At 37.8% G+C, this 26,318-nt stretch overlaps 1 protein-coding gene across 1 annotated transcript; it reads left to right on the top strand.

Annotated features, from left to right (window-relative positions):
- Positions 1-131: 131 nt before the first annotated feature.
- Positions 132-17,014, top strand: LOC133520187 (D-2-hydroxyglutarate dehydrogenase, mitochondrial). The gene is made up of 10 exons (XM_061854556.1): positions 132-314; positions 547-694; positions 3,035-3,232; positions 4,703-4,896; positions 7,292-7,460; positions 9,229-9,358; positions 11,447-11,603; positions 13,082-13,247; positions 13,968-14,068; positions 16,521-17,014. Exons 1-10 carry the CDS (start codon positions 210-212, stop codon positions 16,674-16,676), a joined length of 1,524 nt encoding a protein of 507 aa, XP_061710540.1. The 5' UTR covers positions 132-209; the 3' UTR covers positions 16,677-17,014.
- The last annotated feature ends 9,304 nt before the right edge of the window (positions 17,015-26,318 follow it).

A 26,318-nucleotide genomic window follows, 5' to 3' on the forward strand; every position in this document is an offset into this window, starting at 1 on the left:
AACAAAATATAAATAAATAGTAATAATTAAAATGAGTAATATCAAACTTATCAAAGTTTATGGGGCATTAGAAATATTGGAATGGAAGTAGAAGTGACGTTCACATAGACATACAATATAACGTTCATTATCAAATAAACGTAGATAAGGTTGTTTGAAAATTATTTATGTTAGTGCAAGATTAATACTGTCTGAAGACAGTCGCAAATATGTTAAAATCTGTGATAGTGCTGGTCAGAACACTCGGGACTAGTAAACTAAATCTAATTTTATCACAAACTCGCTGTGCATCTGCCCTGCCACAGTTATCAGCGGTAAGTGCGTACAAATAATAACAAGTATTTGACAGCTTTATCCATGCATGCAAAATTGAACCATAATGTTCATTATAGAAGATTGATTTTTTCTTATGTTTATTATAGTGAATCTTGTTTTGATAAAATTGCTATCTTGAGTTTCTAAACACAATGCTGTCTTCAAAATAGGTAAATTAAGTAAACTACAGTTTAACATTGTAATTACCATCACATTAATTCTTCTTAACAGACGAAATACAATGTTCAGCGGAAAGAATTTGGAGTGGTGCAAACAGAAGATGTTAATTATTTTAAATCTATCTTGAGTGAAGAGCAAGTGCTCACAGAAGAGAGTGATGTTCTGCCATTCAATATAGATTGGATTAAGAACTGCAGAGGTAATTAACGTAATTAATTATGAAATCAATATAATTTAGCTCCTAGCAGCCCTTACACATGTTACAATACATTTTCTATCAATGTTATTAGAAAATAGGATTGAACTTGTTTTGTTTCGAATCGAAATCACTTGAAAATCGGATGAAATAAAGCAAAAGCAACTCTGGCCCATTGATTTGTTGTGGGTAATTAGTAGGTAGAGTTTGTGTGTAAAGAGAAGAGTTGTAGAATGTATGGGGCCCAATACAGTCCACAAATCTTCTCTTTCCGAACAGACTCTACTAGTATTAGAATGGTGGGATACTAGAGGTACCTTGTGGTATGCTGGCTTTTGTCCTACTGTATGCAGACACCATATTTTAGGAGTATTTTATTATCTATCACGGCATGTTACATGTGGCTTGCTGGCTCAAGAGTATGATAATCATGGTGGTTTTATCTTAAGTATATAATATTGAGATTTTATTCCGCTCTACACTTGCATTATTTTGGTAGTATCAAAACAAGTTTAGTAAAAAAAATATTTTTGAAAGTGACATAACTAGAGATAAGAGATAGTTTATTATTCAAGTAGGCATATTACAATGCGCTTATGAATGTCAAATAAAGCTACACCGGCTTTAACCCTACACCTCTGAGCTCCTGCAAATATTTGACTCATATAAAATTCACTCTGAAACTACAGATATAATAAATGTGACTTTTTCAAAATATATCCTGCCCTTACAGTGTCCATATGAAAGAATGTATATTTTATTTGACATACACCGTGTCCAATAAGTTCGAATACAAACTTTTAGCACTTGCTGTATAGACATACGGATCGCTGGATATAAAATTCTTATTTTAATTTAAAAAGTATATTGACATAAACATAGTACTATAATTTCATGAGTCACGTATTTTTAGTTTGGCTTGAATACACGATGAAGTACGTTCGTGAAGAAATTATTAGAAAATTCCTTAAAGGCGACAGGCCATGTGCTATATTCAAGGCGTTACAACCGCATGGAATTAAACGGAATCTGGTTTATACTACTATAAAAAGGTATAAAGAGATCTCTTCTACAGAGGACAGGAAAAGATCCGGTCGGCCCCGCTCAGCTAGAACTGAAAAAGTGGTAAAGGCTATAAGAGAGCGAATTCGGCGGAAAAAACACCGATCTATTAGAAAATTAGCTGCTGATCTGAAAATTTCCAGGGGATCTGTACATAATATATTGAAAAAAGATCTTGGATGTCATGCTTATAAAAAACGAAAAGTACATGGCATTTCAGATGCAACCAAGAAAAAGAGAGTAGAAAGATGTAGCACCATACTTTCTTGGCACGCAGGTGACGAATTTGTTTTCTCAGACGAGAAACTCTTTGTGTTAGAGCAGCCTCATAACGCCCAGAACGACCGGTTGTGGGCAGCACGGATAGAAGACATTCCAGAGTATGAAAAGAATGTGCCTAGGTTCCAGAGCTCACCATCAGTGATGGTTTGGGGTGCTCTTTGTAAGAGGGGCAAACTGCCTCTAGTTTTTATTGATAAAGGCGTCAAAATCAATGCGGCATACTATAAATCGGAGGTTTTGGAGAAAAATGTTGCCCCAAATTTAAAAAATATGTTTGCAGACGATTATTATGTTTTCCAACAAGACGGAGCTCCGTCGCATACGGCAAACGCTGTTCAAGCTTGGTGCAAGGCTAATTTGACCGATTTTTTGCCGAAAACTGAATGGCCACCAAGTTCTCCAGATTTAAACGTACTAGATTATTTCGTATGGTCATACATGCTCTCGAAACTAAATAATTATAAAGTCGCAAACCTGAGCCATTTTAAAAAGGTTATCGTGCAAATATGGGACGATATGCCGATGGATGCGGTGCGTGCCGCTTGTGACTCTTTTGAGAAGCGTTTGAAACTTGTAAAAAAAGTTAAAGGTGGAGTTATTCCAAAACATTTGTTGTAAATATTGTATATAAATGTGGCTTTCATTTAATATAATTTTCATAACATAAACTACGCGTAAATTTATTTTATTAAGGATCATAACTGTATTCGAACTTATTGGACACGGTGTATATATCGCACCATGGTTGCAATAAAGAATTATTAACACATTCACTGCCAGACAAAAAACGGCGCACTACCCCAGAAACCGGTGGTCTATAGCTGCGTACAAAACAACCCGCCCAGCGGGTTGTCCGGCATCTGAACAAAGTTCACGAGCGCCCACTAGGTGGGTTCCCGGCAGTGAATGTGTTAATATGAAAACCTGGTTCCTTTATGCCACTTCTTTGCTGCTTTTAATGAATGGGAATAAATGTGAACAATTGTGTCATACTTTCAGGTCAATCCAAGGTGGTTCTAAAGCCAAAGTCAACACAGCAGGTATCGCAAATATTGGCTTACTGCAATGAGCGGAGACTGGCGGTGTGCCCTCAGGGAGGCAACACTGGGCTTGTCGGAGGCTCCGTACCGGTGTTTGATGAGATAGTTGTTAGTCTCGGGCTGATGAACAAAATTATAAGCTTGGATGAGACATCAGGTAAATTATAACCTATTTTTTTTTAATTAAGCCTGTTACGCCCATCGAGCATTACAATGTACATATAAAACCATGCAAGGGTGCTAAGCTAATAGTTTTGCGTTACACACTCTGTTTTAATCTAATAAGAACCTTTCAAAAATAAAATAATGTAGAATTTCTTTTGTTGCATTGCTTTCTGAAACAAACGAAATTCATCCCAATTTTCTATGCAACAAGGTTTAAATTAAAATAAAAAAATGTGTATTGCCGACCGTCCAATTGTCATTTCATGGCATTTATTATATTGGATTATATACAGAAATACTCATTTCCTCCGGCACCTTCACCTCACAACTGAAAAAAATAGTTTTTAAATGCCTACCATAAATCCTCGACAGACTAAATTGCTATCTTCGGTATAGGTATCTACCTGAATAGGCTATGCTTTGGTAGCTTAGTTAAAGCAAAGTACCGGTGTCCCAGATACGCAAGTACGAATAGCCTCTGAGCAGGTAAAAAGACTAAAAAGTCCTTCATTATTTCAAAAATATTAATTCGTTTGCAGGTTTACCAATATTCAAATGAAAATTATTTTTATCTTTTCAAAGTTCATTTTCACCACATCCGCTCATAAAGGCTCTCTTTACTCTTCAAAAATTGACGAGAAAGTTGCATATTATCCACAAGAGTGGCAAAGTAATGAGATGTAAATTTTGTGTTGTGTCCTCATGTTTGATGGTAGAATTGGCTTCGAAGTGATGATTTTGAATGATTTATGTTTAATATCGTTTGTAATCGTTTACAGTTAGTATTTTCCTTGCGTTGGTGTGGTGAAAAATGTTGTGTTTCACTCGGTAGCAAAGTTTGTTTAAGAGCAATTCCTAGCTGAGCAACCTTTAAAATCTCGAATTTTTGAACCTATGTTTCTGTCGCGATGCGGTGGGCGGGAGTGCGTGCGTGCGATAAGCACAACTGCAGCTCGGACTAAAATTCCCACGCAAAAAACTCAAAAATCGAGGTTTCGCTCTCGACTGTTTCCTCCTCCAAAACGCAACCAATCATTATGAAATTTTGGAAACTGCAAGAGGAAGAAATAATCTATGTTGTCATATCATAAAAAATATCCAAAAAAAGGCGCAGTATACAAATAATGCGCCTTTTTTGCAGCCAATTCAATTGAGCCGTTTTTGCGATTTTCGAGGCGCTGTAAGGTTCTTCAAAATAAAAAAATCCAAAAAAGTAAAACATAGCGGCACTGATATTGATGATATTGGACTTATTTGAAAAAATCATTGCTCTAGGTTAAAAATCCAGGGAGGAAACAGTCGAGAGCGTTTGTATGGAAAAATAACAACTAGGAATTCCTCTTAAGCCTCGTGCCTTGAAACATTTCATGTTTTTAATCATTCGCTTGATACCCGCAATATTAGAACGAGGGGTTAAACAACAGCTTTGACCCATTGTAAAACACATAGCTACTTCTTTTAGGTGCCCTCGTTTGTGAGGCAGGATGCATACTGGAAACCTTAGACAACTATGTCCGGGACCGCAACCTCATCATGCCGCTCGATCTTGGAGCGAAGGGCTCCTGTCATATTGGAGGCAATGTGAGCACGAACGCTGGAGGCCTAAGGTTGCTTCGCTACGGCAACCTGCATGGCTCAATCATGGGGCTCGAAGCAGTAAGTGAAAGTTATATAGTGTAACCTCGACAAGGTAAATAAATAATAAATATTATAAGACATTATTACACAAATTGACTAAGTCCCACAGTAAGCTCAATAAGGCTTGTATTGAGGGTACTTAGACAACGATATATATAATATATAAATATTTATAAATACTTAAATACATAGAAAACACCCATGACTCCATGAAACAAATCCTCGTCAACATGAATTACTAGACCTTGAAGCGAAGGGTTCCAGTCATATTGGAGGCAACGTGAGCACTAACGATGGAGGCCTAAGGTTTTTATGGTACAGCTACCTGCATGGCTCAATCATGGGGCTCGAAGCAGTGAGTAGGAAGTAATACTAGTTGTTTTATTGCCAAATCCCGTAATGCTACTTGACCTTGGAGCGAAGGGGTCCTGTCATATTGGAGGCAACGTGAGCACCAACGCTGGAGGGCTAAGGTTGTTACGCTACGGCAACCTGCATGGCTCAATCATGGGGCTCGAAGCAGTAAGTGAAAGTTATATAGTGTAACCTCGACAAGGTAAATCCTCGTCAACACGAATTACTAGACCTTGAAGCGAAGGGTTCCAGTCATATTGGAGGCAACGTGAGCACTAACGCTGGAGGCCTAAGGTTTTTACGGTACAGCTACCTGCATGGCTCAATCATGGGGCTCGAAGCAGTGAGTAGGAAGTAATACTAGTTGTATTATTGCCAAATCCCGTAATGCTACTTGACCTTGGAGCGAAGGGGTCCTGTCATATTGGAGGCAACGTGAGCACTAACGCTGGAGGGCTAAGGTTGTTACGGTACGGCTACCTGCATGGCTCAATCATGGGGCTCGAAGCAGTGAGTAGGAACTAATACTAGTTGTTTTATTGCCAAATCCCGTAATGCTACTTGACCTTTGAGCGAAGGGGTCCTGTCATATTGGAGGCAACGTGAGCACCAAGGCTGGAGGGCTAAGGTTGTTACGCTATGTCAACCTGCATGGCTCAATCATGGGGCTCGAAGCAGTGAGTAGGAAGTAATGCTAGTTGTTTTATAGCCAAATCCCGGTATCATGCAAATAGACCTTGGAGCGAAGGGTTCCTGTCATATTGGAGGCAACGTGAGCACTAACGCTGGAGGCCTAAGGTTGTTACGGTACGGCAACCTGCATGGCTCAATCATGGGGCTCGAAGCAGTGAGTAGGAAGTAATGCTAGTTGTTTTATAGCCAAATCCCGGTATCATGCAAATAGACCTTGGAGCGAAGGGTTCCTGTCATATTGGAAGCAACGTGAGCACTAACGCTGGAGGCCTAAGGTTGTTACGGTACGGCAACCTGCATGGCTCAATCACGGGGCTCGAAGCAGTGAGTAGGAAGTAATGCTAGTTGTTTTATAGCCAAATCCCGGTATCATGCAAATAGACCTTGGAGCGAAGGGTTCCTGTCATATTGGAGGCAACGTGAGCACTAACGCTGGAGGCCTAAGGTTGTTACGGTACGGCAACCTGCATGGCTCAATCATGGGGCTCGAAGCAGTGAGTAGGATGTATTGCTAGTTGTTTTATAGTTATATCCCGGTAACATGCCAATAGACCTTGGAGCGAAGGGTTCCAGTCATATTGGAGGCAACGTGAGCACTAACGCTGGAGGGCTAAGGTTGTTACGCTATGTCAACCTGCATGGCTGAGTCTTGGGGCTTGAAGTTTGAAATTAAAACCATATTCTCAGGTCTACATTCCCTTGAAGCTGTGAAAATATCAAACTTCTAAGTTAACGTAAAAAAATATACGTATATTTTTACACTCAAGGGAATAAAAATTTATATACGGTACTTTCCGTTGACCTAGTACTATGAAATTCGACAAGTATCTAATATCGTCTTATATTACAAGTACAGGAAAAAATCTGGATACTATAAATGTGTAAAAAAAAGTTAAATTTGTACGGAATCCTCAATGGGCGAGTCCAACTCGCACTTTTCCGGTTTATTTTATGTGACAACCCTCCTCAAAGTGAATATTTTCCTCTGACACCAAATACTAATTAACTCCTATTAAAACTTGGATAAAATCATGGTGTTAATTAAATTAAATAAATAAATAAATATTATAGGACATTATTACACAAATTGACTAAGTCCCACAGTAAGCTCAATAAGGCTTGTGTTGAGGGTACTTAGACAACGATATATATAATATATAAATATTTATAAAAACTTAAATACATAGAAAACACCCATGACTCAGGAACAAATATCCATGCTCATCACACGAATAAATGCCCTTACCAGGATTTGAACCCAGGACCATCAGCTTCGTAGGCAGGGTCACTACCCACTAGGCCAAACCGGTCGTCAAAAGTCATTAAGTCTCTTTTTTGAATTTTAATTATATACAATTATTTTTAGGTAAAAGCTGACGGTACCATAGTGGACTGCCTCCGAACTCTTAAGAAGGACAACACTGGATACCACTTAAAGCATCTCTTCATAGGTTCAGAGGGGACGCTAGGACTGGTCACTAAGGTCGCCGTGCATTGCCCTGTACTACCTAAAGCACAGACTCTTGGCTTCTTTGGTAAGTATAATTACCACCGGTTGGTTACTTAGATCACCAAGGATCGTCAACAACACGGCTATTGCCTGACGCCTCTCTTCATAGGTTCAGAGGGGACGTTAGGACTGGTCACTAAGGTCGCCGTGCATTGCCCTGTACTACCTATAAAGCACAGACTCTTGGCTTCTTTGGTAAGTATAATTACCACCTGTTGGTTATTTAGGTCACCAAAGATCGTCAAAAACCCGGCTATTGCCTGACGCCTCTCTTCATAGGTTCAGAGGGGACGTTAGGACTGGTCACTAAGGTCGCCGTACATTGCCCTGTACTACCTATAAAGCACAGACTCTTGGCTTCTTTGGTAAGTATAATTACCACCTGTTGGTTATTTAGGTCACCAAAGATCGTCAATAATATGGCTATTGCCTAAAGCATCTCTTCATAGGTTCAGAGGGGACGTTAGGACTGGTCACTAAGGTCGCCGTGCATTGCCCTGTACTACCTATAAAGCACAGACTCTTGGCTTCTTTGGTAAGTATAATTACCACCTGTTGGTTATTTAGGTCACCAAAGATCGTCAAAAACACGGCTATTGCCTGACGCCTCTCTTCATAGGTTCAGAGGGGACGCTAGGACTGGTCACTAAGGTCGCCGTGCACTGCCCTGTACTACCTAAAGCACAGACTCTTGGCTTCTTTGGTAAGTATAATTACCACCTGTTGGTTATTTAGGTCACCAAGGATCGTCAACAACACGGCTATTGCCTGACGCCTCTCTTCATAGGTTCAGAGGGGACGTTAGGACTGGTCACTAAGGTCGCCGTGCACTGCCCTGTATTACCTAAAGCACAGACTCTTGGCTTCTTTGGTGTAAGTATACTTACCACCGGTTGGTTACTTAGGTCACCAAGGATCGTCAAAAACACGGCTATTGCCTGACGCCTCTCTTCATAGGTTTAGTGGGGACGCTAGGACTGGTCACTAAGGTCGCCGTGCATTGCCCTGTACTACCTAAAGCACAGACTCTTGGCTTATTTGGTATATATTACCTATAGTTCTGTTGGTATTCGTTTTTCGCTGCTAACTTTAATAAAAACCAAAAAAAGTCAAATCATAGCTATATGGTGGGACTCCTGGTCGCATAACAACTTTTGTCATATTTTAAATTGGCATAACACTTTATGCATAAAATTGTAAGTCATAAAAATCTTTAGTCAGAATTATTCCTGAGCGTAACTGGGTTTTTGTCATAAATGAGTTGTGTCATAATTTTTATAGTCATTAATTAAATTCGCTTAAAATTTTAGGTTAGGTTCGTTAGGTATGCACAAAAAATATATGACAACCTATGTATGCCATCAAATATTATGGCTAAAAATGTATGACACAATATAATATGACTTTTCATTTGTATGCGCAATGATGATTATGACACAAGTTGTTATGCGTGTCAAAGATATGACTTGAACTTGTATGCAACCCAATATGGACCCCTATATGGTCTATTTAAGTATAATAAATTTTGTAGAAATAAATTAAATATCCAGGTAATTGAATTGAATGACGAGAAGCGATCGTCTACTAGCCTTTTATCCTATGTGGATTGTTGTTTATGTTAGATCTGTTCTCTTTTTCTTTGAAAGAATTCACAAGGGCCACGCAATATGTGTTGTGCTTGTAATCTGTAATAATGTTTGTGCCAAATTGCACACTGTCGAATTAAGATTTCCTGCAATGATGGTTGCGGGGCATGTAATAAATATATAAATAAACAAAAAATGTATATTCAGGTGTGAAGGACTTCGACAGTGTGTTGCGTCTGTACCGCAGCGCTAAGGCGTCTCTCGGGGAGATCCTGTCGGCATTCGAAATGGCCGACAACTACTCCATTCAGAGTACCAGCAAGAATCTCAATTTGCCGTAAGTGTACCAAGCAGTAATAGCTAATAGTAGTCTTAACCTCTAGCTACCCATACCAGAAAAGGGCGACCGCTAGCTAGCGCGGGGGGTCAACGAGCGGGTGAACGGGTTGAATAAAAATAGTGTGAGCAATGCTAACTGGCGCGGTCGCAACAGATTTTAGGTACAGTCAGCCAAGAAAGTGCTTTACGACTCTATTACTTCACAAATAGAGTCGAAAAGTGGTAAACCACTTTCTTGGCTTGGCTTGGCTGTACCGTCAACCGGGATAAATAGGGACAAAACTTAAAATGTGATTTACCTGACAATTTCTTAGAAAATCTCCTTTTTCTTGGGGTGGAAATGTTAGGGTCATGGGGGCCCAGCGCCCGGCGTTTTTATAAGGGTTTAGGGTCGCGTTTGGTGGATGCCAGGGGTGACCAAAGGGCTGGTCAGTATTTTGCCCAAAGAATTAGCATCGCAATTCAACGGGGAAATGCGGCCAGCCTGCTGGGCACACTGCCTGCTGGCGGCGAGTTAGAGGGTGCTTTTTATTTGTAGGCTTTTTGTTTTTTATGTATACTTTTAGAGTAAGTTGACGAAGCCTGTTGCAGATTTTACCGTTGTATTGTATTGTGCCGAAGCCTGTAGCTAATTATGAGTTTGTGTTCACCTGACGAAACCTGCGTTGCGGATATACAATTATGGTCTCTGAAAATCAAATATGTATTTTTTTAAGAAATTGTCAGGTAAATCACATTATAAGTTTTGTCCCTATTCACCCCAGCCGTTCCTATTTATCCCGGTGGACGGTACCTACTATGGCACTCGTGTGCGTGCGCCCGCGAATCGTCTAAAATTGGCAGTTAAATTTGAATCAATATAAGAAAATAGAATTTGGTTTTAAAATAGAACGAAAGAAAACAAAAGCGACTCGTTTACGTTTAATATTGATTCAAGTTTAATTGGAGGTAGATTATTTGTACTAGTATTAGGACGGTGGGACGCAAGAGGTTAAACTGCTACAGATATATCAGAGTCTCGTATCGTGCCATTATTAGGATTCAAATTAGAATTTAAAACCTTTGATACGAACGAACGAGAAATCACCGGATTTCATCTTGTCTCTGTATCTGAGAATATTATTCGAATATATGTAGTTTAAAATATGTCGATTTATTGTCTTATGGATTATGTAATGTACAAGAGATGATAAGAGTTGAATAAATACCTAACATGCTTATCATACTTGTTTATTTTAATAGTACATAGGTTACTGTTTTCTTTATAATCTATATCATTGAAAACGTTTCAAAAAATGTAGTTTCAATGATAAAATAAGTAATTAATTTTTTCCCATCGTGTTCTTGGAAAATCGCCAAAAAGTTTAAACTGGAAGTGTGACGTCATTTACTGTGACTGTATAAGATTCAATATTTTATAAAAAAAATTAATAGTGTCCGGTTGACGTAGACTGTCATAAAATTCAAATGTCAGTTGTCACTTCTTCGCGGGCTTTTTCTTTGAGTAAAATATTCTTTTATCCTTTCAGCCATAGTAATGACGTCATACTACACATTTGGAATTCGCTACTTTTAGATGTGTCATTTTTAAATGAAAGGTTGGTTTTCGGGGGAAATAAAAACGTATACCTTAGATTTTTTTCCGAAACAATATAAAATAGCCCACTTGAAAAAAATGAAATGTTGTCATTTGTCTGGCTTAGCGTCCTTAGATAAGTGTCATGATATAACAATTGAAAAAAAGCGCTGGTGGCCGAGCGGCAAGAGCGTGCGACTAGCAATCCGGAAGTCGCGGGTTCTAACCCTGGCTCGTACCAATGAGTTTTTCGGAACTTATGTACGAAATATCATTTGATATTTACCAGTCGCTTTTCAGTGAAGGAAAACCGGACTAATCCCAATAAGGCCTAGTTTACCCTCTTGGTTGGAAGGTCAGATGGCAGTCGCTTTCGTAAAAACTAGTGCCTACGTCAATCTAGGGATTAGTTGCCAAGCGGACTCCAGGCTCCCATGAGCCGTGGCAAAATGCCGGGACAACGCGAAGAAGAAGAAGATATAACAATTGAAATAATTGATTTTGGAACAGAAACCCGATATCGGACTTCCCGTTCTACGTGCTGGTGGAGACGCATGGCAGCGACGAAACTCACGACGCGGAGAAACTCAACCGATTCCTGGATCGAGAGATGGGCAGTGGGCTCATCTTAGACGGGACTGTCGCTTCGGAACCCGCTAAAATGCAGGTACATTAGAAATAATAAATATTCTATTTGTTAATTCTATTATATAAGTAGTTATGGGCCCATATTGGGTTGCATAAAAGTTTAAGTCATATCTTTGATACGCATAACAACTTGTGTCACATTTTTAGCCATAATATTTGATGACATACATACCAGTTGTCATATTTCTTTTGTGCATACCTAACGAACCTAACCTAACATTTTATGCGAATTAAATTTATGACTATAAAAATTATGACATAACTCATTTATAACAAAACGGTTGTCTGTAAAGTCGGTTTACTGACGATAGTTGAACGTGACAACGTCATAAGAAAATACTGATGGAATGGTTTCATTTTTCAAAGAAAATTTTAATATTATTTGTTTGATAGATATTTTGTATGGATATATTTCACTTCATACTTGACGAAAACATGTAAATGTATTATTGTATAGCAGCTGTCCACGCGGACGCATCGCTCACTCAAGTAGGAGAGAGACAGATGTCGAACGCTGCCGAACGCGGAGGCCGATTGTGCCTCTTTGTCGCTCGTTGCGCGCTCTCGCTTGCACTTCAAGCCTTAAATGGAACGCCTCAGAGCGAGGTAACGCCGCATGAGTCATGTTTTTTCGTGCGTGCAGCCGGCTCCGTCGAATTATAAGACGTTGTCACGTCAAAAACCCAGTTATGCTCAGGAATAATTTTGACTAAAGATTTTTATGACTTACGTTTTATGCATAAAGTGTTATGACAATTAAAAATATGACAAAAGTTGTTATGCGACCAGAGGGAGGCCCAAGTTGTTATATATGTGTAGGTAAATCAGTGTATATAACTGTACTGCACATAATTAGGCATTAAACACTCATGTGGTGTTTTATGAAATCTACTTTCTGCTCGTTTCATAAACCCACACTCGTATTTTAATTTATTATGTAATGCACGGGGATTCACCTCGAAGATCGGCTACGTCAGCAATCTTCGGGCGCACGAGCGCCGAGCTAACTAGGGAAGTGGTCGCCATGGTCGAAATCGGCCGGAAGGATCATCATCATCATTATGTAATAATAAATTACTATTTAACTATTTTTTTTGGAACGAAGTTCCTTATTGGACGGTATGTACTTGGCAGATGGGGGCTAGGCGAAAAAGGTGTAAGTTTTTCGTCACAACCCATACGATTAAGAAATAATGAGATTAGGCGGGTCCACACAGAGCGCGCGCGCCGCCTCGGCCGAGGTACGTCTACACTGGCCGGTTTGTGCGCGAGGAAATATCGCGCGTATGCTCGCTCTATGTGCACGAGCACGATCATGAGCATGAACATGAACATGATCATTATCATGAACATGAACATGAACATGAGTGTAAAAATGATTTCCTCATATGTGATTTCCACACTTGAATTCCGTGACGAGATCCCGCCACGATCCTTTCTTAACATCGTTCCGACCGAGTGTTCCACGACACTCCATATCATATTTTGATTGCATAGACAATCTGGAACCTTCGCGAAAACATCGCGGGCGCGGGCCTCAAAGAAGGCTACGTGTACAAGTACGACGTGTCCATCCCCGTCGCACACTACTACGACCTGGTGCCCATGCTGCGCGGGCGCATGAGCGGCGTTACCACCAAGGTCTATGGATATGGCCATATCGGTATGTATTATTAAACAATCAAATTCAATCAAATTCTCCATTGCTCAAAGGTTAACTGGAAGAGATCCCTGAAAGGGATAAGTTTGTTTTGTACAAATGTATGTCCTGTTTTATGTTTCTCTCTGTACAATAAAGTGTTTTACTACTACTACTACAATTTGAATATATTTTAATTTGTGTGAACTCAATAAAAAACACTAAGAATTTGTGGGGACTTCTCTTTCCGCGCAGACTCTTTTTTAAATTATAAACCGAGATGTCATATACGAAGAAAAAGTGACCAAGGCCTCAAGTGCCCCAGGCTGGAATCGAACCAGCGTCCTCTGCTGCTGGAGCAGGTGCCTGAGCCCCTTGGCCACGCGGGCCACGGCGGTATGTGTCGAATTTTTCCAAGAATATGCAATTCCAATGCCAAAAACGACTGCACTTGGATAATGTACCATTATGTATCCATTTACAGTCAACCAATTTGATTCCTAGGCCACTATAGAACCATGCCATAATGACTTCTACGACAGTGCTAATTGAGTGATGCCTGTCAAATATCTAGTAGTTAAAGCGACATGGTTCTATAGTGGCCTAGGATTCTAATTGGTTGACTGTAGGTGTCACACGTTTAAAGAAAAAATAGCGAACGCTAGTAAATATATCAATTTTTGTAGTTTAAGACCGCTTTATATTTATAAATGTAAATGTTTTTTTTTTTTTTTTTTTTATCAGGTGACGGCAACATTCACATCAACGTGACGGTGCCCGAGTACAGCAAGCAGGCCACGGCCTTGCTGGAGCCTTTTATCTTCGAGGAAGTCGCTAAACTCAAGGTCAGATGTCATCTAGAGCTAGACTTTAAAAATACACTCAAGGGGCTGTCAACACCCAATTCCTTGAAATTGATGTTACTTAAGAGGGAAGAATAGCTTTTCAAATCTAACGAAATAACGGTAATTTTTTCCACTAAAAACTCATCGGTTGTGTTTTAATTTATCACCACTCGTTGCGAATTTCCTATTTTCTGCACTTGTTTCGTAAATAACTATTTTAGTACAAGCTTTCGCTGAATGTACTTTTCTTTCCACAAGCAACTAATACTCATCGAGGCCATTCTAGCAATCCCAAACACAATTAATCTGTGTTGTTTCATCACAGATTCCCATGGCCAACTCCTGTCTCCATCTTCAGATCAGTTCCATGTCATCATAATATTGCATTGTGGTTTTAATTCCCTTGCAGTCAGACGCAATTACAATCTCATGGTGACAGCATGTGGAGTTTTACGTGGCGAGACAGACTGTCCTGAGCTGGTAGGACGAACTGTTAGACTCGCTATTCCATTTGTGCCCAAAAATCTCCTGCGACCGCGAAGTCACAAGCTTTTGGCCGTCCCAGTTACACGCACTGTAGCACATAAAAACTGGCCTGCTGTGCGGGCTCTAAGGCTGCTGAACTCCCTTCTGTCATGGGCACCAGATTGTGATATGTTTGCAAGTCGATGGACGGCTGTGTATCAGATGTGTCTGCGGTATTGCGAGGTGATGGACGAAAGTTGATTGTGATCTGTTTTTCCTATTATATAATCTGTATGTAATTTCCTAGTATGTAATCCTATTATATAATCTGAATTGTACAGTGCTTTGGTCTCGACTGTAATGATGTATATTATTACGTTTCAAAATAAATGAATAAATAAAATTGTCATCCGATTTACATATGTATGCAATTCGTAAAAAACGTGAAAAAAAATTTTTTTTTTGTTTTTTTTTTCCCCTTTTTTGAACACTCCTGTACATAAAAAGTAATTTTTATTGATAAACACATAACTTAAAATTAACTAAAAAGTTTTTATTTTATTTGGGGGTAGCCTCTCGAATACATTTTTTTAATTTTTCGATTTCAATCAATAGGTATGTCCAGACTAGATCTCAAAGTGGCAATACCGCAGTCAAAAATGTGTTTTGTACCGACTTATGGCCAAAGAATGATTTCGAAAAACATTTAATTATCTCTGAAACTAGGCCTAATTCAGGAAATTTTATATGACATTTTAGTTTCTAAATATTACCAGGAAAGCACCGTTAAAATCTCTGGCAATGCTCACGGGCACCTTGTATAATGAAATACCGTATGATATAAGGGAGTGTAAATCACTTAGGAAGCTTAAGTTTAAAATGAAAATGTTTCTCTTAAACAAAATCAAATTGAAGTTACCACAATAAGCAATATGATGTATGGTCACGTCTGAAAATACCGATACGAAAAAGGTGTCAAAAATATGTATACACGACTTTATTGCCCATATATTAAGGTAGATACATATTTTTGGCACATTTTTCGTACCGATATTTTCAGACGTGACTAAGGTGTCAAAAATATGTATACACGACTTTATTGCCCATATATTAAGGTAGATACATATTTTTGGCACATTTTTCGTACCGATATTTTCAGACGTGACTGTTCAAGGGTCTGACGGGCTTATAGTAGAAAAACTCCAAATAAAATATATGAGACGTGTAATCTGTCTTGTGGTACAGGAATAAGTTAAGTGACATGCAAATTTTGACAATATCTTAAATTATTACGAGAGGAGATTGACCTCTGTGGCGCTTTGCTTTAGTATTTGTGCAGGCGCTTCATGGATCTGATTTTGACCCGAACATGCCCCCGGGCGTTGAAAGCTTGTCTTTCAACCCAAACTGCTTGATCCAGGAAGCAAATAGAAAGCATTTCACTAAGTTTTTCACTAGACAAGAAGGTAAATATTCTACTTACACACAGTGACACAGTGAGTTTTACAGTGACTGTACTTAACAAGTAACTAGCCATTTAACTAAGTCTACCCATCTATGTTTTAAGGGAGTCCGTCTGCCAACAAGCAGTCCTGCAGCTTGGCAGAAGAGTTATTTTGTAAAATGGGTTATATTTATTCTGAATCAATGTTTTTTTGAATGACGACCGGTTTGGCCTAGTGGGTAGTGACCCTGCCTACGAAGCTGATGGTCCCGGGTTCAAATCCTGGTAAGGGCATTTATTCGTGTGATGACATATTTGTTCCTGAGTCATGGGTGTTTTCTATGTATTTAAGTATTTATAAATATTTATATATTATATATATCGTTGTCTAAGTACCCTCAACACAAGCCTTATTGAGCTTACTGTGGGACTTAGTCAATTTGTGTAATAATGTCGTATAATATTTATTTATTTTTTATATCAAAATCGCTGCCAACTTAGCTTGGTCTGACTGTAACCAGTTCAAATTGTCTGCCATTTCAGGGTTCCATAAGCGCGGAGCACGGCGTGGGGTTCCGTAAGCCTCAGTTCGTGCACTACAGCAAGGAGCCGGCCGCGCTGGACCTCATGCGGGACCTCAAGCGGCTCATGGACCCCAACGGCATCCTTAACCCCTATAAGGTCTTACCGGACGCATAGATTGTGAAGTAGTGTTGGTGGCCAAAAATGTTATCATCAGTCAAACGTCCCCTACGTTTTATATACAACAGATTGTGTCACAATATTTTGAATAATGTTAATACAGAAAGGAAAATGAGGACTTTGTATAAAAGGGTGATTTCACACGGGGCCTCCACTTTCGTCTTAAGAAGCCGTAGGTTTTTTCTTTTTGAAGTGAAACTTCTTATGCGACTTGCAACAAGGTTGCGTTAAACGTTTAACGCTATAATCGGTAACATAAAATACTAAATAATAGAAAACAGTCTTTATTTATTCATAAAGTAAAATTTGGCAGATGTTAATGTTAACGTTAATGTTATGTTAATGTTAATGTTAATTAAAATTAAAAAAAATGTTAATTTTAATGTTAATGTTATTTTTTTACGCACAATTTTTTTTTGGTAACTTTTTAACATCAAAAAGTATGTTTCTTTACAGAACTAATTACTTAATAAAGAAGGTTGATTTTTGTTTAATTATTTTTTAGTAATTAGTGAGTTTTGCTTGTCACCTGACGATATGATGGTTCTCTATATTGGTTCTGAAATATATTTTATGTTTTTAAACATTTTTTTAAATGTTTTTAATGTTTTATACATGTTACATTGTTGTATAAGATTAAATAATTCTATTTTTGTACTTATTAAATGCATTTTTATTTAAGTTTCCCAGCGCGCCATCGCCATATCTTGCCATAAATGATATTATCATGATTTACTCTTACAATTAGAAAAATAACTCCAGTCACAATTTTAATCACATTAACGGCCCGATTCGAAGAATGATTAAGATAAGACACGTTTAAGATTACGGAAGGTAAGAAACTAAATCTCCATATACCAAAAAGTGTCATCAAAAAACTTTAAATAGGTGGCGCTACAATACCTAGAGTACTTTAACAAAAAAATCAAATCATAGACAGCGCATACTCCGTCAATAACGCCTAGGTTCTTAGCTGCTCTAGCGCTACTCTGGAGTGATTTGGAACTATTATTTATAGCTGACAGCTGGACACTTTTGCAACAGTTCTACCATAAGATATGCCACTCCTCTTAATTCCACACTCCATATCTAAGATCTTGGAAAGATCGATAACTAAACGACATGTCAAAATTGACGTTTATTTCGATTCCGCTGTGATCCCAATAAGATCTATCTACGATATTTCTATCGTCAAAGTGAATTTACCGGCGAAAGACTGAAATTTTTACATAATATTAACATTACTATAAATTTTACAGGAAAAATACAATCAGACCTCTAACTTGGTAGCTTTTTTTAAAATTAACAAAAACCTTTCAGAATTTAGATTGCAATTTAACCAACTTTACGTGTGTTTATTGCACGTGAAATTTCTATAAGATTACATTAAATACACCTTTTTTCATATAAAAGATCAATTTTTGAAATCGGTTTTCATGATAGAGAATTATCCTCGACAAACCAACATCCGTGCATTACATCGCGCAAATTAGTTAGACAATTTGCCGATAGATGGCGCTGTATAAATTTATATTTAGTATAGGTTCTGTTCAAAAGTCTTTCGCCTTTGCAGTTACACGAGATAATGCAAAGTTTGTACGGAACCCTCAGTGCGCGAGTAAAACGAACTCGCACTTGACCGGTTTTTTTTACATATGTATACTTACCTTTGAATGAGCAATTCTTGTAGTCTGTGCGAAAAAGAAGAGTCGTGGAATGTATGAGGCCCAATACATTCCACGACTCTTCTTTTTCTGAACAGACTCTATATCGAAAACGGCTCTAACGATTTCGATGAAATTTGCTAAATGGGGGTTCTCAGGGGCGAAAAATGTATTTATTTATTTAATCTTTATTGCACAAGACATGAAGGTACAAATGGCGGACTTAATGCCTTAAGGCATTCTCTACCAGTCAACCAATCGATCGATCAAGCTAGGTCTTATCTCTGGAGAAAACCGCGCATTTTTGAGATTTTATATATTTTCCGAGCAAAGCTCGGTCTCCAAGATATTGGTATTAATCAGTGATAGATCGACTAAAACATCACAAACGGTTTAGACACACGGACTGTCGTTAGGATGCTCTCATTTACATAGGGATGCAAATCAGGCCCGTTCGACGTGTCGGTGTGGCTAGTGGCTACCCCGCGTATTGTCACTGGGTACAGAACACAGGCGAGTCTAATAGGGATGATGAGTATGATGACAACAAAAGTTATAACAAAATCTAGTTAAATACTTAGATAGAAAATGAACAATTTTTCACAATAACTTCTGGACACAAAAAAATATAACTGTGAAACCAAATGGTAAAAAATACAAGAATCTATCGGCCCGATTCGATGAATGATCAAGACACGTTTAAGATCTTGAAAAGGTCTTTAGATAACTAAACGACATGTCAAAATTGACGTTTATTTTGATTCCGCTGTGATCCCAATAAGATCTATCTACGATATTTCTAACCTCAAAGTGACATTGGTTGCCCGAATCGAGCTGCTTCTGTCAATTATACGACATACGAGTACAAACATGGCAGCATGGTTTCATTTTTATCCCTTGTCACTATGCCAGTCACTTTCGCGCTTACATACTTGTTAGAACGTGACAGCCATGGTGACAAATGATAAAGAGCCGACCATATTAGCCCTACAGAACTTATCGTTATCGTATCTCATTCTTCGAATCGGGTCGTTTGAAAGAAAATTAGCTATTATTCACAATAAATTCGACACAAAAAAATATAAATCGAACCAAATGGTAAAAAATATAAGACCTGAAAGATATAGAAATTTGCTTGCTGCATAAATAAATAATTACATAAATAAATCTCGTACGTCACGAAATATAGATGCAGTGTACAGAAACCTCGGTGGGCGAATCCAACTCACCCTTGTCCGTTTTTTTTAAGAAAAACACTTGCTCTCCTGTAGTCTTTAAGATTGGAACAACAATACAGGCCCGATCGTTACAACCAGCCTTCGTAGAGGGTTGCCGAATGCTGTGTTGTGTTCCCGAATGGCGAATCTTTCAATTTTAATAACGTGTCATCTCCCTGGTGGCGAATATACAAAGCCTCAAATAATAATTTGAGGTCGTGCACAATCTGAATTGGATTAATTATTGTATAGGCAAAAACTGGACAAAACACTGATCTGCTATTAGGCATGATGACAGTAACTGAAAATCACTAAAATATGTTATTTTCTTAGTGTAATTTTAATCATAGAATTTGAAAAATGCTTATATGTTTTTATTAAGTCAGAGATTATTATTTATTTTGATAAAATTAAACTGGAAAATACGGACGCCCGCCATGATATGTTAAACACCAATCAGAGAGCATGATGTCACATTTGTATATACAACCCATAACGGCCATTACCCAAATAAAGTGATTCTTTTTCGCTTTTATTTTACGTCGTTCGGTTAGGATACAAGTTAGTTTATATCAAATAAATATTACTCATAGACTCATAAGGCAGGAGGCATACACGGACGATTTTCATGCCATTATGCGCAAACGCGTCGCGTCCCTGATGCGTCGTGTTCGTGGTAGCCCCAACAGGCTCTTGAGCGCGGTCGCAGGGGCCCATGACAGCCCGATATTTGGCCACTGGGCGAAATCTCACGCGCCACATGCCAACTACGACAAATAATTAGTTTAATATAATGTGATTGATAGTTTTAATTTAATTTATTTGATAATTTTAATGTAATTTAATGTTAGGTCGCACAGGACCGAGAAAAGTGGCGCTGTCTTGTTTCGGAGGCCAAGTCTCATTTTGGGTCGCTGAGCCAACGGAGTAAGTAAGTAAGTAATGTAATTTAATTGATAATTTTGATTTAATGTAATGAATAATGTTAATTTAATGTAAATATTTTGAATGTTTGTTGTTTTGTGTGTTATGGATATTGTCCGAAATAAATGCTTTTTTTTTATTTATTTTTATAAGTCATGGAACAAGGATTCATTAAGGCAAATAGTGTCAATTTGCCTAGAATCGATGCGATGAAGCTGGGGAGGTTTTTTGCATCCACTCTTCAAGTGGCATATGTCGTTTTTGGGTTACTGGAATTTTGATTTTATTTCAATTAATCAAGTTTGAAATTTAAATGATATAATCGGTCGGGAGTCGACGGCCTACCACTCTCATAAAAACTTTTGTTCTGCAGGATTTAGAAATGTCAAAAGCTCTATGTAAGTACATTAATAAGTTTTAATGAAATATAAATCATAACAATAGGATAATGAACTAAATGAAAATACTGTAAATTCTTTACTAATATCATAATTATGTATACAAACATATCATAGTAGGTTAATATTATAGGTTATGTAATTCGGATGAACTCTTTGATATGCTAATTTATATTTAAACCGTATTAAATGTATACATTGTTTTTTATTTAGGTACTTATCAGGTGCTTTAATTGATGTGTTACCACACTGAGAGACCGCGCAGGACTTGTAAATTTTTGAATTGGCTACTTGACTGTTTTTAGGGTTCCGTAGCCAAATGGCATAAAACGGAACCCTTATAGTTTCGCCATGTCCGTCTGTCTGTCTGTCTGTCTGTCTGTCCGAGGCTTTGCTCCGTGGTCGTTAGTGCTAGAAAGCTGAAATTTGGCATGGATATATAAATCAATAAAGCCGGCAAAGTCGTACAATAAAATCTAAAAATTTAATTTTTTTTAGGGTACCTCCCCTACACGTAAAGTGGGGGTGAATTTTTTTTTTTCGCTTCAACCCTAGAGTGTGGGGTATCGTTGGAAAGGTCTTTCAAAACTAATAGGGGTTTTCAAGAAACATTTTTTGATAAAGTGAATAAATTCGGAGATAATCGCTCCGAAAGAAAAAAGAAATGTGTCCCCCCCCCCCCTCTAACTTTTGAACCATAGGTCCAAAAAATATGAAAAAAATCGTGGAAGTAGAACTTAAGAAATACATTAAATGAAAACTATAGCGGACATGATCAGTTTAGCTGTTTTTGAGTTATCGCAAAAAGTTTTCCTTTCATAGTAAAAAGACTTACTTTAATTAGGTACTGATTATGCAAATTTGCCTATTTGTTTAACTCGGGTGAAAGCTACCGTTTCATCCCTTGGTTAACAATTTACTATACTTTAAGCTCCAGTTTAGCTTATTGTGACGGAAGAGTAACTACGGAACCCTACACTGAGCGTGGCCCGACATGCTCTTGGCCGGTTATTTGTAAATAATGTCAAACGATCTTGATTTTCCTGAGGATCAAATATCTATATAGGACTCATGGTATTTAAGCAACACAAAGATCAGAAATGAGAGTTAAAGTCTGACGCTCGCATTCGACGATTGAAACGCCTGTAACAAAATGATAAGGTGATGTGACGTCACATCATTTAAGTCTGTCCTAAATGTATGGAAGATCAAGGAAATTGCCATTTTGACCCTGAAATATTGCGTTTATGTGTATAGTTGTCATACAATTTATTTTTCAATAAAATGTAAGGAATCGAATAGTACGATTTTCTTTTCTATTTTTGAAAGACAAAAAAAATGTTTTTTTGAGATTTTCCGAGCCTTGTATTTTCTTAATCTCAATATAATTTTTTAAATTCCACTTTTTTATAATGTATGGCTCATTTTCTAAAATTCAACATGTGTCAAATACCCAATTAATGTTTATTCAATGAGCAATCAAGCATCTCTAGGTAGCAAATGTCAAAGGTCTGCGTTCTGTTTTTACAAACGTGACGTCGCTCTGGGCGCCATGACACCGACAAGCGTTATAGCGCCAATTTTAAATTTAAAAACTAAAATGCATTTTCTCTAGAAATATCTTATTCGTTGTACATAATAAATGTTTCTAAACATTATAGAACAGTTTTTCAAAATTTTACTTACGTAAAAAAAACGCGAGTATAAACAGTAAAATTAGTTTGATGTTAGTATGTCTCGCGACAGTTTTCGATCTTTTACTTTTATCAAACTAAGTAGCTACTGCTTGCCTGACGACAACCAATCAGTCCGTGTGCTAGTTTGCCACTTGTATCGCAAACTGGAAGTGAACCAGAACGTCCGGTGTCTACCGTGATTTAGTCCAAATTAACGTGTCGGTGTATTGTCTATGCCGTAGTCAAGAACTCCTTTGTGTGTCGAACTGTGCCTACATTCTGGAGTAGCTAATTCTGTTCATAGTAATTTATCATCATTGACAACCTTTTCCGTATCCGACCAACGTCCGGCATAAAATTCAGGTTTCGGCATTAGGTTCGGTTTCGGACAAAAAAATGATATACTTACTTACTTACTTACTGCTGTGGCGCAGTGACCCGAAGTGGATCTTGGCCTCCGACACCATAGACCGCCATGCTTCTCTGTCCAAAGCGTCCAATCGACGGCGCCGAGTTCGTGCAAAAAGACCTTAGCGAAAAAATGATATGATATGATTTATTTATCTCACAATATACAATTTCACCTAAAATGGTGAATTCTTAGGAATTTATTTTTTGATCGTCAGTTTGTTTTACTTTATATACATAAATATAAAAAATATGTGACAATAAAGACGCTTATGAGCGTCAAATAAAGCTACACCGGCTCTAACCCTACACCTCTGACCCGAGAAGATTTAAATCCCCCCCTCAATTGGAGGAGGGTATCCCAATATGGACCGGCAAGAAACTCCGCGGGACACATCTTTTCAAAATATTACATCTTATAATTAACATGCATTAAATAAGAAAAATACAATTTAGATTACTATAGAAATCATGATATTACATGAAGTAGCTAATTTTCTTTATAGAAATTTGATAAAAAAATATATATGCATATCAAATCATACAAATCCGCAGTTTCATAAAACATATCGAATTCTTACAAAAGGAAAGGAAAACTAAAATTAATAAAGAAATGAGAATATACATTATCAGTACCCCTAGTGTAAATTTAGTCGATAGCGAAACGTGACGTACGCGTTTGCGTTAAGTCTCATTTTGTATGGGTTTTTGAACAGCGCGCCAAGCGGGACGTTTTGGAAAGTCCAAAATCTCATACAAAATGACACTTAACGCAAACGCGTACGTCACGTTTCGCTGTCGAAAATATTTACACTAGGGGTACAGTACCCCTAGTGTAAATAAATTCGATTTTGAAACGTGACGTACGCGTTTGCGTTTAGTCTCATTTTGTATTGGATTTAGAAAGAGCGCGCCAAGCGGGACGTTTTGGAAACTCAAAATCCTATACAAAATGAGACTTAACGCAAACGCGTTCGTCACGTTATGATGTCGATAAAATTTACACTAGGGGTACTGAGCACACGACGCACTTAAATAAATAAATAAATAAATATTATAGGACATTATTACACAAATTGACTAAGTCCCACAGTAAGCTCAATAAGGCTTGTGTTGAGGGTACTTAGACAACGATATATATAATATATAAATATTTATAAATACTTAAATACATAGAAAACACCCATGACTCAGGAACAAATATCCATGCTCATCACACGAATACATGCCCTTACCAGGATTTGAACCCGGGACCATCGGCTTCATAGGCAGGGTCACTACCCACTAGGCCAGACCGGTCGTCGACTTATGACACACTTTGTAAGTTTGTATGTCAGCAATACAATTTCAATTTAATTTAAACCATGTGGTAATGGAGTCATGTTATCTGCCAGCACAAAATCAATGGTCAGGCGGACACAGGCGCCTTTGTTAGGCGTCTCATAAACCAACAGAATAGCATCTTCGAAATTGAGCTGGAACTATACCTATAGCGAACTAGAATATAGAAGTGTATTATAGCTCAAAATGACCCCACGTGTTTGTGCCTCGAGTAGGGTTCCCATTCCCACCCGTACTACGAGTATAATATACACGGGTGCCCGCGAGGAAACGGAAATTTTTAACAGTATATTCCGAATCGTATCTAGAGACAAAAAATGTCATATAAAGTTATGTTTTGAATTCGCCTAGTTTCAGAGTTAATAACAATAAAAAAAAATTTTTTTGCGTGTTTTTGTGCATAACGCCTTTTGATAACGATGTCGCCTACGGGACCTAGTCGGTCGTCCTTATTTACAGATATCAAAGTAATAAGGAACACTTTAGTTTCTACGAAAAAAATATACTAATTCATATTACTTAATCCAATACATTTTTCAAAAACATGTATAAAAACATAATACACAAAGTAAAAAAAAAACTGCCAGATGGAAGGTAGTTATCTATTCTATTCCATAATTGCTTACAAATTACCATTAGATTTTTTGTTTTTTTTTTTTTTTACACTACGTCGGTGGCAAACAAGCATACGGCCCGCCTGATGGTAAGCAGTCTCCGTAGCCTATGTACGCCTGCAACTCCAGAGGAGCTGCCGATCCTAACCCCCCTTCGTTGAGCTCTGGCAACCTTACGCACCGACAGGACCACAACACTATGAGTAGGGTCTAGTGTTATTTGGGTGCGGTTTTCTGTAAGGTGGAGTTACATCCCCAGTTGGGCTCTGCTCTAGATCTGGAATGACATCCGCTGTGCTGTGCCCTACCACACAAAACGAGATGACATTCACAATGCCCATACCTCTCTTTTGGCCGTAGTTTAAGGACGTACCCGGGAATAGAATATCCGAATATACCAGTGTCATAAAACCTTAAAATACTTTTCTTAAAATGTCGGTACGAAAAGAGAATAGGTAATTTGAAGCAAAATTGAATAGAAAAGAACTGAAGCATTATTGAATTAGGTATTCAGTTTTTACTATCTAGGGCGAAATCAGATACGGGGTCTCTTTGTATATAACATTAGAATATTAGGTATATTGAAAGAAAGTTATGTGAAAGGTGGTGAAAGCAAGTTGTATTTTATGTTAAAAGTTTTCGACTTTATGTAGGTTCGGAATTCGGATAGACTTGAGGGTCACTTGAGAAAAAATGTTTTCTATATATTTAAGTATTTGTATATAGTGTGTCCCTAGCCATTGGACAAAGCCGAAATGTACATATGCATTAGGGTATTTAGAACCAGTGTACAAAGTATCATAACAACCGGTGTAGCGGTTTCGAAGAAATTAACAAATTACCATTTTTTACTTTGGAGCAGCCTGTATCCTGTATGTGTTAGTAGCTCCTAAAGTAATATCCTCAAGGAATAGTATGGAACCTTAATTCGACCTCTTTGATTATCTTTTTTATTTATGACACTAATAAGCTTCTGACTTTTGAAAAATGTCTTCATTATCAAATATTTCGAACAAATTGTCAACAACATTGCCAAAGATTAACACAGTTTGTTTCTTTTTGTTGTCGATTATTGCAAATAACTTTTGTTCGAATAATTTATTTTTTTATCTTTTGTTCTAATTAAAAAAATATTAACGTCAGAGCATTCCTGAGAAGTAACCCTACGTGGGATTTCAGGGTTTGTCCAATGGCTAAGGTCATCCTGTATTATATATACCTATCGTTCTCTGAGTACCCACAATACAAGCCTTCTTGGCTTACTGTGGGACTTAGTCAATTTCAGAATGTCCCTATAATATTTATTTATTTATATGAGAGACATTCGTTGCTGCACTGGTACAGCCGCGATAAAATACAAATATAATTAATTTATTGAAAAAAGTATAGTACAGTGG

The sequence above is a fragment of the Cydia pomonella genome, chromosome 7 (assembly GCF_033807575.1).
Source record: "Cydia pomonella isolate Wapato2018A chromosome 7, ilCydPomo1, whole genome shotgun sequence".
NCBI lineage: Eukaryota > Metazoa > Arthropoda > Insecta > Lepidoptera > Tortricidae > Cydia > Cydia pomonella.

What these genes read in the sequence shown, in the direction of transcription:
- LOC133520187 (XM_061854556.1), top strand. Translation starts at nt 210, where the DNA reads ATGTTAAAATCTGTGATAGTGCTGGTCAGAACACTCGGGACTAGTAAA. An exon ending in ACAGACTCTTGGCTTCTTTG is followed by an intron (nt 7,461 to 9,228) that starts GTAAGTATAATT and finishes ATGTATATTCAG; the next exon opens with GTGTGAAGGACTTCGACAGT. An exon ending in CTATGGATATGGCCATATCG is followed by an intron (nt 13,248 to 13,967) that starts GTATGTATTATT and finishes TTTTTTTATCAG; the next exon opens with GTGACGGCAACATTCACATC.